Source organism: Mixophyes fleayi, chromosome 10 (assembly GCF_038048845.1).
Source record: "Mixophyes fleayi isolate aMixFle1 chromosome 10, aMixFle1.hap1, whole genome shotgun sequence".
Taxonomy (NCBI): domain Eukaryota; kingdom Metazoa; phylum Chordata; class Amphibia; order Anura; family Limnodynastidae; genus Mixophyes; species Mixophyes fleayi.
The window spans coordinates 35,313,136-35,330,260 of NC_134411.1; the positions used below are offsets into that span (position 1 = coordinate 35,313,136).

The following is a 17,125-nucleotide window of genomic DNA, read 5'->3' on the forward strand; positions in this document are numbered from 1 at the left end:
CCAGAATATTGTTCTTCCCCCCCCCCCCCCCCCCCCCTACCTCCTGGGCCATTGGTTGTTACTAATACTATGCTTGGATTACAAACCTCATTCAGAACAGCTCGGTATCTTTCTGACCAAAGCAAAGGACTAGAAAGACCTGCAGCCAATCAGAACATCACAGGTTTAGACCAATGAATGAAATAAACAGCTGGCCTCCCGGTGATAAGTATAAAGATATGTTTTATTTTTGGAAATAACTCTAAATAAACACAACGTGACAAAATATATATAGTTAGAAAATAGACAATGAAAACAAATGTTAAAATGCAGGCACAATGTGAAAATACAATCCATTTAATACATGTAAGGGGGCTTGAATAAGAAAAATTAAACCATTGATCATCTGAAAAGCCAATGAACCAAGTATTAGGATTTTAGTCACACAAAAACAAAACTAATTTGGTATTTAAATGTAAAATAATAATTGTAATCAGGGGTTCTGAGTACAGTATTTATACTATATACAATAACAGGAAAATCCATTTATTATTGCTCTGTTTTGAATAACATTGACTGTTTGATTTCTCCAGAAAGATCCATATGTACACAGGTCATCATTCTGCGTGTGTGTTCATTTATTAATGCAGAACGCAAATTAATATTTTACAGTATCACTCAGCACCTGATGATATATGAATTTTGGCTCACAAGGGCATGACCAGGACCATACTTATTATTTAGCCAAACTGGGCCCATGCAAAACTGTTCAAGGGACGAAATAGTAGTAGCTGATGTTAATGTTATAGTCTGCTATTTTGGGTTTTTGGGGATTTTGGTCAGTTATAAGGTCTGGAAACAAATGTAGAATGTTTGCTTATAAAAAGGTGAGCAGAATTTTCCAAACCGCTCTGTGATATATTCACCAGAGTCCGCATTAGGCTGTAGAATTTTGCACAATTTGGCTGTGGATCATTGCCTTAAATCTTTCGCTCGGTATATCCCCTATCTCTTTTGGGCCGCTCGGAATTCTTCCGTCATTTTTGTTCTGTCTGAATTTATCCCTGATTATACCGTAAATGCTCCACAGAACAGAATCAACGGACACCATTGTCAACCCAGCTGTGTATAGCGGAATGCAAGACTTAGCGCGGAAATGGCCCTTCCAAGGAACAGCAAAGCAATGGTGGAAGACGACCACTGCGTCGCACCTCTTGAAAATGACCTGTTCCGGCGCTAAACTCAATTTGTGTAAAATTCTGTTACAATTTCCTTCACCTCTATAAACATGTCGTTCTACTGACCATACTGCTGCTGAGCAGCCATATTAAAAATGATTCTGTTTAATAAGAGCGAAGTAGCTCCCCAGTACCACCGACTTCTCCAGACTAGAGATGACATGTGTAAACTGGACTAATGGTACAATTATCCTCTAAGTCATCACCTGAAGCCATGTGAATGTGACTGATAACCGGATTAATAAATACTGATGACATGAGGCGCACGTGCAGGAATTTTTGTCAGCAATCCATTTATCTGATTAGCAGGGATTAGATTATCAGATCTCTGTGTGCACCATACCAGCCATTGTTACTACAGTAATATATCAGCTCAAAGGTAAGTGCTGTGCTTGTCAATCAGTCCTCCTGGTTGGAGGAACAGACACTGGAGATCATTACTTCGGCTGGCTCTGCAGCGTCATTAGAAATCCATACTGTAGTAAACAGTTCACACTGAGCTCTCATGTAATGATCATCTGCTTGTCCAGCTGTCTGTGCAATGATCTCAGCTTCAGCCTCCAGGGGGTAAATGTATCAAGCTGAGAGTTTTCCAGTGAGTTTGAAAAGTGGAGATGTTGCCCATAGCAACCAATCAGATTCTAGCTGTCATTTTGTAGAATGTACTAAATAAATAATAGTTAGAGTTTTCAAACCCGCCGGAAAACTCTCAGTTTGATACATTTACCACCGGCCCTCCAGACACAAACATCTAGGGGTTCCCAGTGAACGTTAGAGATATATAGCGGAGTATCACAATCTCACTACCAGGAGATTTCTTAAGGTGGAGAGGGAATAATATAATGCAGGGAAAATGATGCTACACCAGCCATGAAAATCGCTGAGGTTAGCATCTTGTGGCAGTAACAGAGAATTGCAGCAAATAGCACAGGCAGTGCTCTAGACGAGGGGGGGGGGGGGGGGGTAAAGTCATGGATGATCGGAGGGTCTGCAATCCACTAAAATGTGCCACAGTGTGAGCAGAACGAGGACATCTTGAACCCTCATTTGTTTTTGTTTTTTACAAATTCTGAAGATGTGTGAGTGAAGCTTCAAGTATATTTCATTTTTAGTTGTCACTGGGCTTTAAGACATGTTTGTGAAACATTCAGGTCAAACATTATTACCGGACCCTACAACATTATTACCGGACCCTACAACATTATTACCGGACCCTACAACATTGCCAAGTCCTGCCGAAACTCTGAACACACAATGTTATCTGTGCAGTAGAGACAAATTGTTACAGGAAATCAACTCTACTAACAAGTCATTCACTTACAAAAATAAATCTCTGTGCTAGGATAGAATTCCATCGATAAACAATATCCTGAAACAAACAGGTTTTTCACTTAAAAAAATCAAGCCTGAATATAATAAGTAACAGGCGGCTCAGACTGTGGAACGTTTGACCTCCAACCTCGCTGGCCTCCCCTCGTCAAACGCCCAGGTGGTTGTTCATCTTCTGCAGGGCGTCGCTCACAATGTCCAGGTCATGACGTAAGTCGCTCACCATGTTGCTGATGCTTGTGGTGTCTTTAAGGATGTGCACGCTTTGGGTGTAGGGGTTGTATTTCAGGCCAAAGGGGCGCTTAATGGTCTTTGCAAATTCCCTGTTGAAATAAACGGATTAGAATGGTATAAACGGCATCACTGTTGCAATACAATCATGATGACCCAAAAGATTGTAAGCTCACGAGCAGGGCCCTGGTACCTCTCTGTCCATTTGTATTACTCAGTTTTGTTTTATTGCTGTGTTTGGTAAAGTGTTACAGAATATGCTGGCGCTATAATATAAATGTTGATGATGATGAATTAAATACAACTATCCATGATCACATGACCTTGGATATCAAGTTCCTGTTTTCGGTCTCTCGACACAAATAATGTTTAACGAATCTCCAGATGGTGTTAAAATATATTTTTTTGTGTGTGCAAATCTCAAACTTACCTGAAAATAAAATTAGATTAGATTAGAAATGAGAAAATAATAATTTCTTCCTTCCTTCTGATTTACTATAGACATGTGTTCTTATTGTCTTTATATAGTTTTAAGGGGAGGGGGCAATTCTGAAAAGTGGCGGTCAAGGAAATGTTCTGCAGACCATAGGAATTAAAGCAATTGGATTACATGCCATTTTCTTGTGAACCGTATTTTATAGACGTCCTCTACTGTGTTTGTGAATATTGCACTTTATAGCAAACAAATTTGATATTGTGAAATCCCCTTTGTGAATTATCTTCATGATTAATCACTGACCCACATTTGCTCGGATAAAGGAAACTAGGGGCCTGATTCAAAAAAGATCTTAACTTAAGAAATTTCTTATTTCAGTCTCCTGGACAAAACCATGTTACAATGCAAGGGGTGCAAATTAGTATTCTGTTTTGCACATAAGTTAAATACTGACTGTTTTTTCATGTAGCACACAAATATCAACTTTAAAATTCAGTGTACAAATAAGCTATCAAGTATTTGTGTGCTACATGAAAAAACAGTCAGTATTTAACTTAGGTGCAAAACAGAATACTAATTTGCACCCCTTGTATTGTAACATGGTTTTGTCCAGGAGACTAAAATAAGAAGTTTCTTAAGTTAAGATCCTTAATGAATCAGGCCCTAGATTAAGTTGTTGTCCCTTAGAGTAACTGTATAACAATTATATCCAAGGCAGCTGTGGTTAGTCATTGAACATGTCCTAAATGGATCATTGTGCACCAAGCATCTCTATTCTCTACTACCTCCCCAATTAACCAGCTGCCCTATGCCTTTGCCTGTATGGTAAATATATCCCAGACTATACCTCATTTTTTCTTTGGCTTCTTCAAAACTCTCAGAGAAAAAGTAGACCTCTTGGAAGGTGGTAATGATACATTCTTGATTGCAAGTTATTATGGGGTCAAAAGGCTTTATTTTGGCGTGACCGGAGAGAGAATGCTGAAACGGAAAGAAACTAAATATAACTAAAATGCAGACGTGGATATTTAGATCAAAATGACTAATAGCAGCAATACTGAGACAGATAATGAAGGAAAAGATTCAGTTCCCATCTTTCCTTCTACAGACTGGGTATCCCTGAAAGCAAAACCGGTGACCTAGTTTTTGGCCGGCCGCAGGAGCTCATTTAATTACATGTAACATACTCTGCTCAAAAAAGGTTGACGGAGGGTTTTTGGCACAGGGAGGAGGGTGCGGAGCAGTGCACTATGCCGCACGGTAATGATTAATCTTATTACCTAGCGTGTGTGCCACTACTTCTCCTCCAGAAATGCCACGTTGCGGATGGCCGTGCAAAAATGGAGGAGAGAGTAGGAATGCGCCACAATTTTGTTAATCTGTAGACCCCATAAAGACTTACTTTAAGCTCACTAATGGAGGACAGAAGGCCGGCTCCATACACCTTCAATTTCCCGTCCTGTTTGCACAGACCAAATTCCACTGTGAAGAAGTAGCACTGTAAGAATAGAAAAATAAAACGATGAATGACATCATAACGTTCTTTCTGGTAAATATATGTCTGTAACAATAGGGGTATTTTATAAACACAACGGGGACAACGCTCTTTTGTGAAGTCATGTTTCTATGTTTACACAATGGCCTCAGGTTATTGCAGGCAAACACTTGAATTTGCAGGCCAGGGTGCTGTTGGCTGCAGAGGTGCAAATGACTGCCAATGTGAGGAGCTGGGCAGATTGAGGGTGTTTCTTGCTAAGTGCACAGTAAGCGGACAATCATGACAAATTTTACTATGAAATGCAGGATCGAGATGTCATCTTGTGGGAAGCACTTATTTACAAAATACAAAGAGGTGTAACCGTAGTCTCAACCAATAATGTTAACTTTCACTTCCTAAACAATGCTAGATAACAAATCTGATTGGTTGCTATGCGTTACATTAAATTTGCATATACAGCCATGTCATTAGATAAGCCACGAGAGCCTTACTTTCAAGGAACGTCAATCAATAAGCCATCTTTTAAGGGTAGCCTTGTCCAAGCAGTATAAGTCATATTGATGTATAACATAACACACGGTTAGTCATACAGTGACATACATACCGTAGCCAGTTTCTGAACAGCTTCATCAGATGCCCCTAAAGATGCCAGTCCAATTTCCTGGGAAAACTGGGCAAAACTGGGTTCGGCTAGAAGAGGAACATGTCCGAGAAGCTCGTGGCAGGTGTCCCTAAAATGTGATAAAGGAAAAAACACAGGATTATCGCACTATAAATATGTCATATTCCAACAGTAATATTGTAGATACGTTATACCTAAGGGTACTAGATGCAGGATGTTAGTGTTGTGAGGGAGGGAGTAACAGTGACCATAAAAAATACAAAATATATATGAACCGGTAGCTTGTATTCAAATATAATCCTTGTTTTTGCAAAATCACAATAATGCACAAATTATTCTCTATGTAACACAGGCCAATCCCCAGGGACCGGGAGCTGAGGAACGCAGAGGCAGAAGACACGACTAACAGGACTTGTAGTTGCTGGTTGGTAACAGTGAAATAAATATAGGAAAAACAGAACAGCACCATGAAAGTGGGCAGCAAGGTGGCTCAGTGGTTAGCACTTCTGCCTCACAGCACTGGGGTCATGAGTTCAATTCCCGACCATTGCCTTATCTGTGTGGAGTTTGTATGTTCTCCCCATGTTTGTGTGGGTTTCCTCTGGGTGCTCCGGTTTCCTCCCACACTTCAAAAAACATACTAGTAGGTTAATTGGCTGCTATCATTGACCCTAGTCTCTCTCTCTCTCTGTGTGTGTGTGTATATTAGGGAATTTAGATTGTAAGCTCCAATGGGGCAGGGACTCATGTGAATGAGTTCTCTGTACAACGCTGCGGAATCAGTGGCGCTATATAAATAAATGGTGATGATGATGAGGTGACATTAGCTCAGGCTGGCAAAACGCCCCCCGGTTTTATCACCTTATTCATTTTTTTCTAATATTGTTTAGTAGAAAATGTTTTTGCTTTTTACCTACAGATGAAAAATGAAAACAGTGTGGGCTGTGATAGGCAAAAAAATATCAGAGGAAATTAAATATTCGGGGAGCAGAAATTGAACTTCTTTCAGCACTGGTTAAATACTCACGGTTCTGGGGTGTAGAGGGGATCCGAGCTGTGTCTGACGTACTGGGTGCAATGGAAAACCCGAAATGCTAAACCGGCCAAGAAATCTCTGGGTGACAGGTACCCGGCAACAGGGCGGATTGTAAACCCGGTGCGTTCTACAGACAAAATACACAAATAATCAGTTATTTTATTATATAAAATGGTCGGGAAAGGTGCTGAAGTCTATATTTCAATTCTAGGTAGTACATCTATATATCTGATTTTAGGCATGAAATCTGCTCTCTTCTGCAACACCCCCTGCGAGGACGTTGTTGAACCTGCTACACCTGTACAGTCAGAGCTGTAGCTTACAATTCTAGCGCCTGCGGCGAGAAAGACAAATGCCGCCCCCTAGCCCTCAATTTTAACCAAAACATTCCTAAATTGCGCCCCCCCCCTTCAGCGTTGCGCCCTGGGCGGTCGCCCCTATCGCACAGCCCTAGTTACGGCCCTGTGTACTTTTTGTTGTTAGCTAAATACAAATAAATATCCTTGTACTATATTTGTCTACAAATATTTTTTTTGTATCCTCAACAAAGCTGGAGCTAACACAGAAAAGATGACGTTTATTATGAGTCAATATAGCGTACGAGCTCTAAAGCTGTGTAACAGCTGTGGCGCCTGCTCAACACCAGGGGGCGGTATAATACTCCATAATACAAAGCAAAGAGTTACAAACGGAATGTAACTTGTTCTGTACTCTTCAAACTATGCACAGTCCCCAGTAGGATGAAGATCAGGAATGCACAATGGCAATCAGTGACATGAAAAAATATCCATCACGTTACAATAAGAACTCCCAACATTTAGAATCCCAAAGCGGGATAAAAAAAACCTCCCACACCCTTTTCGGACCAAACTCCCCACACAAATGGGCATAATTGGGGGAAACCACCACATCCACTTTTCTCTTTAAGCCCTGCCCCTTTTGCAGTCCGCCAATCGGGATGCTTTTCAAAATTGGAACCATTAGAGGGTATGTATTCAGCTAACATTTACCTCTAAGGAACCAGGAAACATCTTCTAGCTGGGGGATGTTGTCCTCCCGAAAGCCGCAGTGTTTGGTCAGCTGAGGCAGGTTCTTCAGGTACTCTCTGCAGGCGTGCGTTGGGTATAACTTGTTGAGCTCTCGAAAGACTTTACCCCAAGTTCTTATCTCCTCCTCTGTAAATTCAATGCGAGGAATGGGATCCCCACTGCGAAAGGTTGTGTTATAGTTATTATAATATATAAGTGATGATAAGATATATATATATATATACACACAATAAATTCCTGTTAATTATAACCTTATCATTCTCACTACTTATCATAGCTCTGCTGTTACTTTTCTCATTGGAAAGTTTTCTCACAATATATTTTCAAAACGACAGATACCATCTAAGGACGGATATTTATATTTGGAGATGTAATATAAAAGCACATTCTACTGTGTGGTTTAAAGGTTCTAAACCCTCTATGTAATAATATATTTATTTAGTTGACACTCAAATCTCAGATAAAACTAAAGGAATTCATCAACTCATGTTGTATAAATAAATACAGGTAGTAACAATAATATTAGTAATAATAATAATAATTAGTAGTAGTAGTATTATATTTATATAGCTGTTTTTTCCCAAAAGGACTCCTAGCACTTTCCATTGCTACACACACGCTATGGGACATTTTTGTTGAAAGTCAATTAAACTACCAGTATGTTTTTGAACTTTTGTGCGGGAGAACATTGGATCTAAGGGTGACAATTACCCAGGGCTGGATTGTGAACTGATGATTACTTTCAACTTGTATGACCGGTGGCTGCTACAGATCCTGGAGCCTGCCACTGATTCATTTATTACTATCCAGAAAACATGAAGTTTGTTTTTGAGTAAAAATTAAATCTTTTTTTGTGCATACAAAAGATTCTGCAGCCACCAATCCAAAATCTCGGTTTTTGAACTTGGACGTGGGATCGGGGACTGGTTCAGACCATTCAGCCAGTACATTCTGCCCCCACCACCGTAACAGATGCCATATTGCCACGCCAGCCACGGCCGTAAAAACAGGCGCAATTGCTCAACAATAGGCGCATGACGTGGCAACGTAAGAAGTGGTCCCTCCGCAATTTGCCGTAACATTCGTGAGAACGCAACCTATAACCCTATTACGACCTAGTGACATTACTGTACTTGTTATTGATCTTTGGATGTCCTTTACATGACTGTTTATACTTGTGTACACATGAAACAAAACAGAGTAATCTAATACATACTATTTATAGTTCATTGCAACATCTGCAAAATATTTTCGCCTTTTGCGATACACGTTATCCTTGAAGCCCTGAAGAGAGACAAAAAAAAGTATTAGTAAAGCAGCTAAAATATCATCATTTAGTCCATACACTCCCCCCTGTATTGTATCACTGCTGTGTCAAAGTTTATATTAAAGTATTTAAAAGTTGCTAAAGTAGCGCAACTTACAGGGTGGTCCGCGTCCAGGTCTGATCCGTACATGAGCACTCTGTTTGCACATCGATCCAGATCAGAGATCTTTGTGGGAAACCAGGGAACGCTTTCCATATCTAGGGTAACATAACGAAAACATTTACATTGATTTTCATCTGCATATTGTATATTTTCTACCCGTAAATGGGATATATTACTCTTCTGACACTTTCAGTGGCGTAGAGAGCAGCTCGCAAACAGATTCCACCCTCTATGACTATGAACCCCCCTCCCCCCCCACTTCCCTGAAAACTTTCTCAGTTCTTCATTTACTCCAGGGTTTTGCCTAAATCTTTAGATGCTGTACCTAGTGCAGTAGCATCCAGCTGACTGTACATCTGATGAAAGAATAGGTTAAGAACTGCTATGAGCAATCATCATCATCACCATGTATTTATATAGCGCCACTGATTCCACAGGGCAATGGTAAGTTCCCTCTCACACTTGGGGGCCTTACGCTGCATCATTTGGGATCAGAGTGCAATATTTCCGCACCTCTTTCAACACTAATTATCTTACCGTCTTCCTCCACACAGAAATTTTCAGGCGGATTCATTGTGATCAGATTGACGTGCGGTCTGAGCAATTGGAAGATCTCGTTCAGCTGCTCTCTGTTGCTGTCACAGTCCAAGAATATTTCAAATTCTGAGTTTCTTCTCTTTGATTTCCGAGATTCAATATGAGTGAGAGTTACATGCTTTTCCTAGTAAGAGAAGACCGGGGAAGCCAATAGGGTTATCTAGACTGTACGTTGCACAATAGGACATGCCATGAATCTAGATAAAGTGGGTTTCCACCTCCAAGTGACTTTAACGTATTTCTCTTCCTGCATAATCCCTGATGAGAGCTTGGATAAGCATTTTTTTAATGCTTACAGAGCAAGGTGGCGCAGTTACGGAGGAGCAACAGGGTAGGAGTTGGAACACAGTGGGGTACCTAGTTTAGGGGAGCAGTTTGGAAGCAAGACTTCCTTTGTGGAATGAGATTATTATAATGAGATAAAAGGGTTGGAGAGAGTACTTTTTTTTAGGATCGCTCCTTTCAGAGATGTTTCCGATCCGTACAAAAGGCTTCGATTTTGTTGGCGGTTTTCGCCCTTCTAATGGGACCCATTTGCGTATCCTTGCTGCACCTTGGAATTTCGGGGGGGGCACTGCGAGCAATGTAAAGTTCAGCACACAAACGCCATTAAAGACATTCCTGGGGGTAAATGTATCAAGCTGCGGGTTTGAAAAAGTGGAGATGTTGCCCATAGCAACCAATCACATTCTAGCTGTCAATTTGTAGAATGTACTAAATAAATAACTGGAATCTGATTGGTTGCTATGGGCAACATCTCCACTTTTTCAAACCCACAGCTTGATACATTTACACCCTGATATCCTCTGACTTTCTCGATTAATGTAGGTCATTAATAAGGCTAAAACTAAGGATTTATATTGATTAATGATTGATTTTTTTTAATTTATTTATATAGCTGTTTTTTCCCAAAAGGACTGAAACCACTTTACATACAAACACATACACACACTAGGGCAGTGGATCCCAAACTTTTTCAGTTTAAGGCACCCTTAGGGTTTACATAATTTTTTCAAGGCACCCCTAAGCCAAAATAATTACCAAGTAGTGCCCTGCCTTGCTTACCACTGGCCCTGGCCGCAGCACCCCTGTGAGATTGCAGAGGCACCCCAGGGAACCTAGGCACACAGTTTGGGAACCACTGCACTAGGGACCAATTAACCTACCAGAAAAACATTTGGTCCACTCCTCAGACATTTAATTAATGGCGCTGGGACATTAGGTTCAAGACCTGCCTCCAGGTTTCTGCTGTGCACTGCAAGCACCAAGACTGGTATGAAGGGGGTGTGGCCTCAGCAGAAATGGGCTTGACTTAGGTGGAGTGGGTGTGGCTTGGGTAGATCAGTGGTGTGGCCTGTAACACCTTGATTTTGCAATCAGGAACGACAGTAGTAATTCTATTTCCACCCTCCCTATCTTCAGCGTCCTGCTATATACCTGATCCTGGGCTGTAAACCAGACACAGAAACATTCAATGTACCTGGAAAACTTTCAGCACTTTCACAAGTCCATCAACTTCATTTTTCAGAGACAGAATGACCGAAGCCCGACCTCTTTCAGCCACGCTTCCATTATTCTCCTTATTGTCTTCAATCTTCATATAATTGGACTTGATGAACTAAAAGACACAATAATATATACAATACAATTCAGAGCTTGCATACAAACTATCACTGAGAATATATATATATATATATATATATATATATATATATATATATATATATATATATATATATATATATATATATATATATTCCCTTTATTGAAAAGTCTATCGGGATGATGACGTCTGGACAGTGTAAACAGTGAGTGGGAACAAAACATTCTACCTCCATGTGTAACTCAGAGGTGCTCAAACTCCGTCCTCAAAAACTACCAACAGTTCATGTTTTCAGGATCTCTTTAATCATGCACAGGTGAGATAATCTAAATGTTCCCACCATATAAATGATGCCACCTGTTTCTACAGACAGAGATCTGGAAAACATGACATACTTGTTTCAAGAGCTTATAATCAGACCTGTCCGTGTGTCGCCTGTAACTCTTGGTAGAAAAGAGTGGAGAAATGTAATCATGAAAATATAATGAAACTGATATAAGTTAGAGGGGTGCTGTATGGGTGTCCCTTGGAATTCTGTTATGTAAACTGGTAAAACCAGGTGAAAACCAATTCTAGAGGCAAAAAATGTAGAATTCAAATAAGAGGTTTTTTTTTATTAAAAAAGATCAAATGACAGAATCAATATAAGATGGGAATCCTTATATCCCAATAACATCATCTCAAATAAAACTTCTCAATAAAGGACAAAAATTCACTCCTAGTAGTACTAGAAACATGTTCAACACATATATAGACTTACATAGCAGAAGGATGGTTGAATTTCTATAGAAAATGGAACACTAGAGACCTTAGAAAACAAACTTGTGTCAAGCGAAATTTAAGCTCCAACTAAGCGGTTCCTAGCAAATTCAAATCTTTCTATAGTATTTTTTGTGCGAAATACGTAAAATAAAACACAGTAAAAGCAATAAAGAAAAAAAAGGATAAGCAAAAGAGGATTAGACACAAATTTCAATATTATTCTATTCACAATAGGTCAATCATCAAGACTATAGCATCCCATTTATAGAGGGAAGAATAGGACTTCTTGATGAATTAGAATCGGGTTTTAGAGAGAGTTTTGTATTCTTGGATCAGTATTTGAATTACTTGCACCCTCTGTGTCCGTATATTACTAGAGTGTGCACAGTCTCCATCTCTGTATATTACTAGAGTGTGCAGTCTCCATGTCTGTATATTATTAAAGTGTGCAGTCTCCATATTACTAGAATGTACACAGTCTCTGCGTCTATAAATTACTAGAGTGTGCAGTCTCCATTGCTGCATATCACTAGAGTGTACACAGATACTACTCTGTGTCTGTATATTACTAGAGTGTGCAGGCTCCATGTCTGTATATTACTAGAATTTACACAGTCTCTGTCTCAGCATATTACTAGAGTGTGCCTAGGCTCTGTGTCTGCAGAGTGTGCACTGAGGTCAGTGCATTTTAAGTAGAGAAATATCCGCCACCAGAGGATGTGCGTCAAAGCAAACAGCTGAGCTACCTGAGTGCAGGTTAGCTTCTGTACCCGCATAAACAAGTTCAATGACCACGTCCTTTGGAATAGGAGATAGTAGACTTAGATGCACTAAACAACTCATATCTGCTATGTGCTACTTCTACAGTGTTATCACATAAACCTGAATGTGTGTATCTGTACGTCAGTGTGTGATCCCCAGAGACACATTGCTGCTATAATGATGGATAGACCATAGAGAACCAGTGCTGAGATTACATCCAGCACACAGAACAGGACTGATGAGAAGTACAATTTCAGGTCTGCAGACATAACCTGCTCTCCGGTGACCTTCTTAAGGTGTCTGGAGAGGAGATCACTTGTAATCCTCAGCAACCCTTAAGCAGCCTGATGACTAAACGTAACAAAGAGACACTAAGGGCTAGATTTACTAAGCTGCGGGTTTGAAAAAGTGGGGATGTTGCCTATAGCAACCAATCAGATTCTAGCTTTCATTTATTTAGTACCTTCTACAAAATGACAGCTAGAATCTGATTGGTTGCTATAGGCAACATCCCCACTTTTTCAAACCCGCAGCTTAGTAAATCTAGCCCTAAGTGGTGAGTGTGCGTTCCTGAATCATGGATGTTTTAGGATTAATGAATCCTTTAATGGTGATTCTGCTCCTTAGTAATTTAGGGTGCCCACCTAACATCCGTAAAAGCCAACAGCTAATTTCTGTATCAATGCAGCGAGACCGTTCTAGAATTCTATCCATATTAGTTATGTTAATTGAAGGCAGGCTTAGCCAACCCCCTGCATCCTCAGCTGTTGTCCAGCAAGAAGTTGCTTACTGGCATTTGTAGTTCCACAGCAGCCAGAGAGAAACAGGTCGCCTACACCTGATATGTTCACCGGGACTTTGAAGATTAGGAAAGTAATAGTTTGAAGCTGTTCAATAATTGCTTTCAGGCTATAACTACAAAACCTTTCTCAAGAACTCAATATATAACTGAAGGGTGATCTACCCCTCCAAGTCTGCCTTCATGCACCCTCCTGCTTTCACCCTCATAGAAAATCAGTGCAAATGGGTAATGCACAAATACATTTACTTTATGCATCAATCAACCTGCCAACAAAGTAACAAACCTACAGGAAATTGCAATTTGTGAAGTTAACTGAACACAAGGGGGCACAATTGAGCTATACACATATAACTTCCTCTGCCAGCTGGTGGCGCTGTTGCTATATGTTCTGTTAGGATCACTTGACTTAAATGTATTACACATATGTATAATGACATGTTACACTATACAAGCAGGCTGTGGCTTTCTTCTGTAGAGTGAAGTGTAAACAAAATCCATTATTCAGTAAAAAATACAGTTATAACTTCCCTCCCATAGCTTCTCCCTACAGTCATGTATTATATTATTATTATTATTATTATTATTATTCCGAAGTCCTTGCTGCTTTCTTAAATTATTATATTAATAATAATAATAATAATTGATATTATTGTTTATTAATATAGTGTCAATCATATTAAGCAGCACTGTTCAGAGAATGTTAAACTACTTTTATCTAATCTCAGATAACCACAGACAGATCGCATCTACACCGTTGATAAAGAACGCTCTGTATTTGTTTTCTTAAACTAACTATTTTATCTTAGACAAAGGTCAACATGCGACATAAAATGCAGCAATAAGGGGCTTATTCATTAAGTGAAATTGGTAACATGGTAACATTTGTTGTTTCTGCCCAACATTGTTTAAAAAAAAAACAAATTAGAACAATGTGGACATTATTCCATCCATGATAAATCTCTTTTTTTAAATGACCTTTTTTTTTGTGTAAACTAGAACTAAGATTTGTGCAGCAGATCTACAGAAAATACAACTTGTGGCTTAATATTGTGACTAGTTTGATAAAATGGACGGCAGGAAATGCATTCATTTCTATCCATTAACATAATATACAATAGTCTTATGGGGGGAATTCTTGTGTATTTTGTCCAGTATTTACAACAAAGCCTGGTGCAGTTTTTATCCATCTTTCCTTCTATGGAAATAGATCTAAAAATTCCTCATATGTCCGTTTTAGAATGCAGTAAAAATGCAAAATTAGTCATGAAAAATACATCTTAAAATACATTTTAAAAACATAATAAAACATTAATTTATTTAAAATAAAGGTATCTGAATAAATATGTGTTTTAACATACGTCATCCCATATTTCAGTTAAAGAATCATGTAGAAAGCATTTTGTTTATATCATAAGGTTTACACTAAATTCACCATGCAAAATATTTGTGTTAACATAAATGTTGTCTATGATATTTTTCAGCATATGTCAGCCACAACTTGCAGCAAGAAATAAATATGATTTATGTGCTGTCAGAATGGATCTGCATTTATCTTTTGCAGTATACGTACATTAGTAGTATAACATTTACTGTACACAGACATTAGACTGGTTTCTGCTCAATTTGTTTTTAATTAAATAATGCAATTACGTAGACAATTTAATCTAAGCTTTCCTATGTAAAGCTAAATAATACATCTTAATTACTTGGTCATCCAAATTAAAGTTTAGTTGTCTTTCAATTAGAGCTGTATTTTTCGTTGTTTTTCATTTTTCTTTGTTATTTAATTTCATGTAGTTTAGTCTACAGATTAACACATGTAGAATAAGTACATCTATCACTTGGGATGAAAGCATGTTTATTAAAAATCTATATTAGAAAATCTTTAAAATGATATATTATCACGCCATAATAATAATAATAATAATAATTCACATATATAATTAATCTGTATTGTACATCAACACTCAGAAAATATCATTGAAAAAGTTCAGTTGAAGACACATAGATACAAACAGCAGACACAATTCTAGGAAAGGAAGATCACTGTCTATGGCTCTTACCTCATTGTTTATCTGGTTATCATCAAAGCTTATGTTCATGGAGTCGAAAGACTTTACACGTCGGGGTCTGTCAATTCTGCGGGAGTACATGCCTCTGTGTACGCGGAGGAGGAGAGTGTGAGCTCCTGAGGTTGGTGTACAGACTCTGTGCAGAGATGCTGGGTGCTTACTATCACTCTGCTGCTGCTATTTATACTGAGGAGGGGGGGGGGGGGGGGTGACTGTCATAATCTCTCCTAAAAGCAAATGGAAAAATGGGAGAGATCAACGTCAAAGGTGATATTAACAGCATCTCATTAGTATTCAATCGGGGGGGCAATGAAGATGACGCATTTAGGTTCCCAAAATAAGGAGGATCGTGTGTTTTGGAAAAATAGTGTTAGGATGGTTATGGAGCACAAAAAATTAGAGATAGATAGATAGATAGATGCAGTAGATAGATACGAGATAGATGTATATAAGATAGATAGATAGATAGATAGATAGACAGATAGAAGTATATGAGATAGATAGATGCAGTAGATAGATATGAGATAGATGCAGGGCTGCCAAGAGGAATTCAGGGCCCCGGTACAACAAATTCATGGGGCCCCCCTCATAGTTGAGTATGGTAAAAGAATTGCGGCGCAAAATTTTTCGGGGCTGTGGTCATGCATTTGGGGTCATGGCAAATGCGCCATTGGGCTGTGGCTAACACATCAAAATCACTAGGCTCTCAATTCGCCCGAGCGTCACATATGTCCAAGCACTCCTGACTTTCAGGACATCTAGCACCAAAGTGTAGTATAGAAAAAATGCAGTGTGTACACAAAGAGTTCAGTCTTGGCCTCCACTTTACATTAGGCACAACACTCACCAAAAATTGACATTGTCCCTACTAGAATCACAACATTTCACATACTGTCCTGCTCTCTCCTACCTGTTCTTCTCACTTTCACCACCTGTTGCTGCATGTTTCTTTAGTTGCGGCTTGTCTGGATCCTGGAATGCTGGGGGCCCTATTTGGAAAAAAATAGCTACATTTAGATAATTCCAAACAACCCTGGCGTTAAATCAATACCATCCACGATTAATAATTAGGCCTTCCTCCAGCTCCAATATTACAATAATGTGCCCCTTCATCATTTTTTTTAAATAGCCTGCTCCCCCCAACAACGACCGAGACCCCCCCCCCTCCGCCCGCCGCAAAAAAAGGGAAAAAAAAGGAAAGAAAAAACGTTTTGACAAAAAAAAGATATAAAAAAAAAATCAGCAGCGCAAGGGCCCGGGCCGGACCCCCTGACATGCCCGGGCCCGGGTGATTAGTACCCGCCCCCTCCCCCCTCTCGGCGGCCCTGGATATATGTATATAAGATAGATAGATATGAGATAGATAGATACATAGATATATATGAGATATATAGATAGATATGAGATAGATAGATATGAGATAGATAGATAGATAGATAGATAGATAGATAGATAGATATGAGATAGATAGATATGAGATAGATAGATATGAGATAGACAGATAGAGATAGATAGATAGATAGGATAGATATGAGATAGATAGATAGATAGATAGATAGATAGATAGATAGATAGATAGATAGATATGAGATAGATAGATGCAGTAGATAGATATGAGATAGATAGATAGGAGATAGATAGTTTACACATGAGATAGATATGAGATAGATAGATATGAG

General features: G+C 39.1%; 1 protein-coding gene across 1 annotated transcript; it reads right to left on the minus strand.

Annotated features, from left to right (window-relative positions):
• Nucleotides 1-263: 263 nt before the first annotated feature.
• Nucleotides 264-15,602, minus strand: TPH1 (tryptophan hydroxylase 1). Its single transcript, XM_075188392.1, has 11 exons — nucleotides 15,438-15,602; nucleotides 10,926-11,063; nucleotides 9,386-9,569; nucleotides 8,843-8,943; nucleotides 8,635-8,702; nucleotides 7,380-7,576; nucleotides 6,361-6,496; nucleotides 5,316-5,442; nucleotides 4,616-4,711; nucleotides 4,061-4,194; nucleotides 264-2,869 (listed from the first exon to the last, which is right to left on the minus strand). Exons 1-11 carry the CDS (start codon nucleotides 15,525-15,527, stop codon nucleotides 2,695-2,697), a joined length of 1,446 nt encoding a protein of 481 aa, XP_075044493.1. The 5' UTR covers nucleotides 15,528-15,602; the 3' UTR covers nucleotides 264-2,694.
• Between the last annotated feature and the right edge of the window lie 1,523 nt (nucleotides 15,603-17,125).

Bases quoted from the DNA above. Each gene is read 5' to 3' on its own strand.
- TPH1 (XM_075188392.1), bottom strand. From the start codon at position 15,527: ATGTACTCCCGCAGAATTGACAGACCCCGACGTGTAAAGTCTTTCGAC. The intron at 9,570-10,925 runs GTACATTGAATG...TTCTCTTACTAG, and splicing joins AAGTGCTGAAAGTTTTCCAG to GAAAAGCATGTAACTCTCAC. The intron at 4,195-4,615 runs GTAAGTCTTTAT...TTTCCGTTTCAG, and splicing joins CCTCCATTAGTGAGCTTAAA to CATTCTCTCTCCGGTCACGC.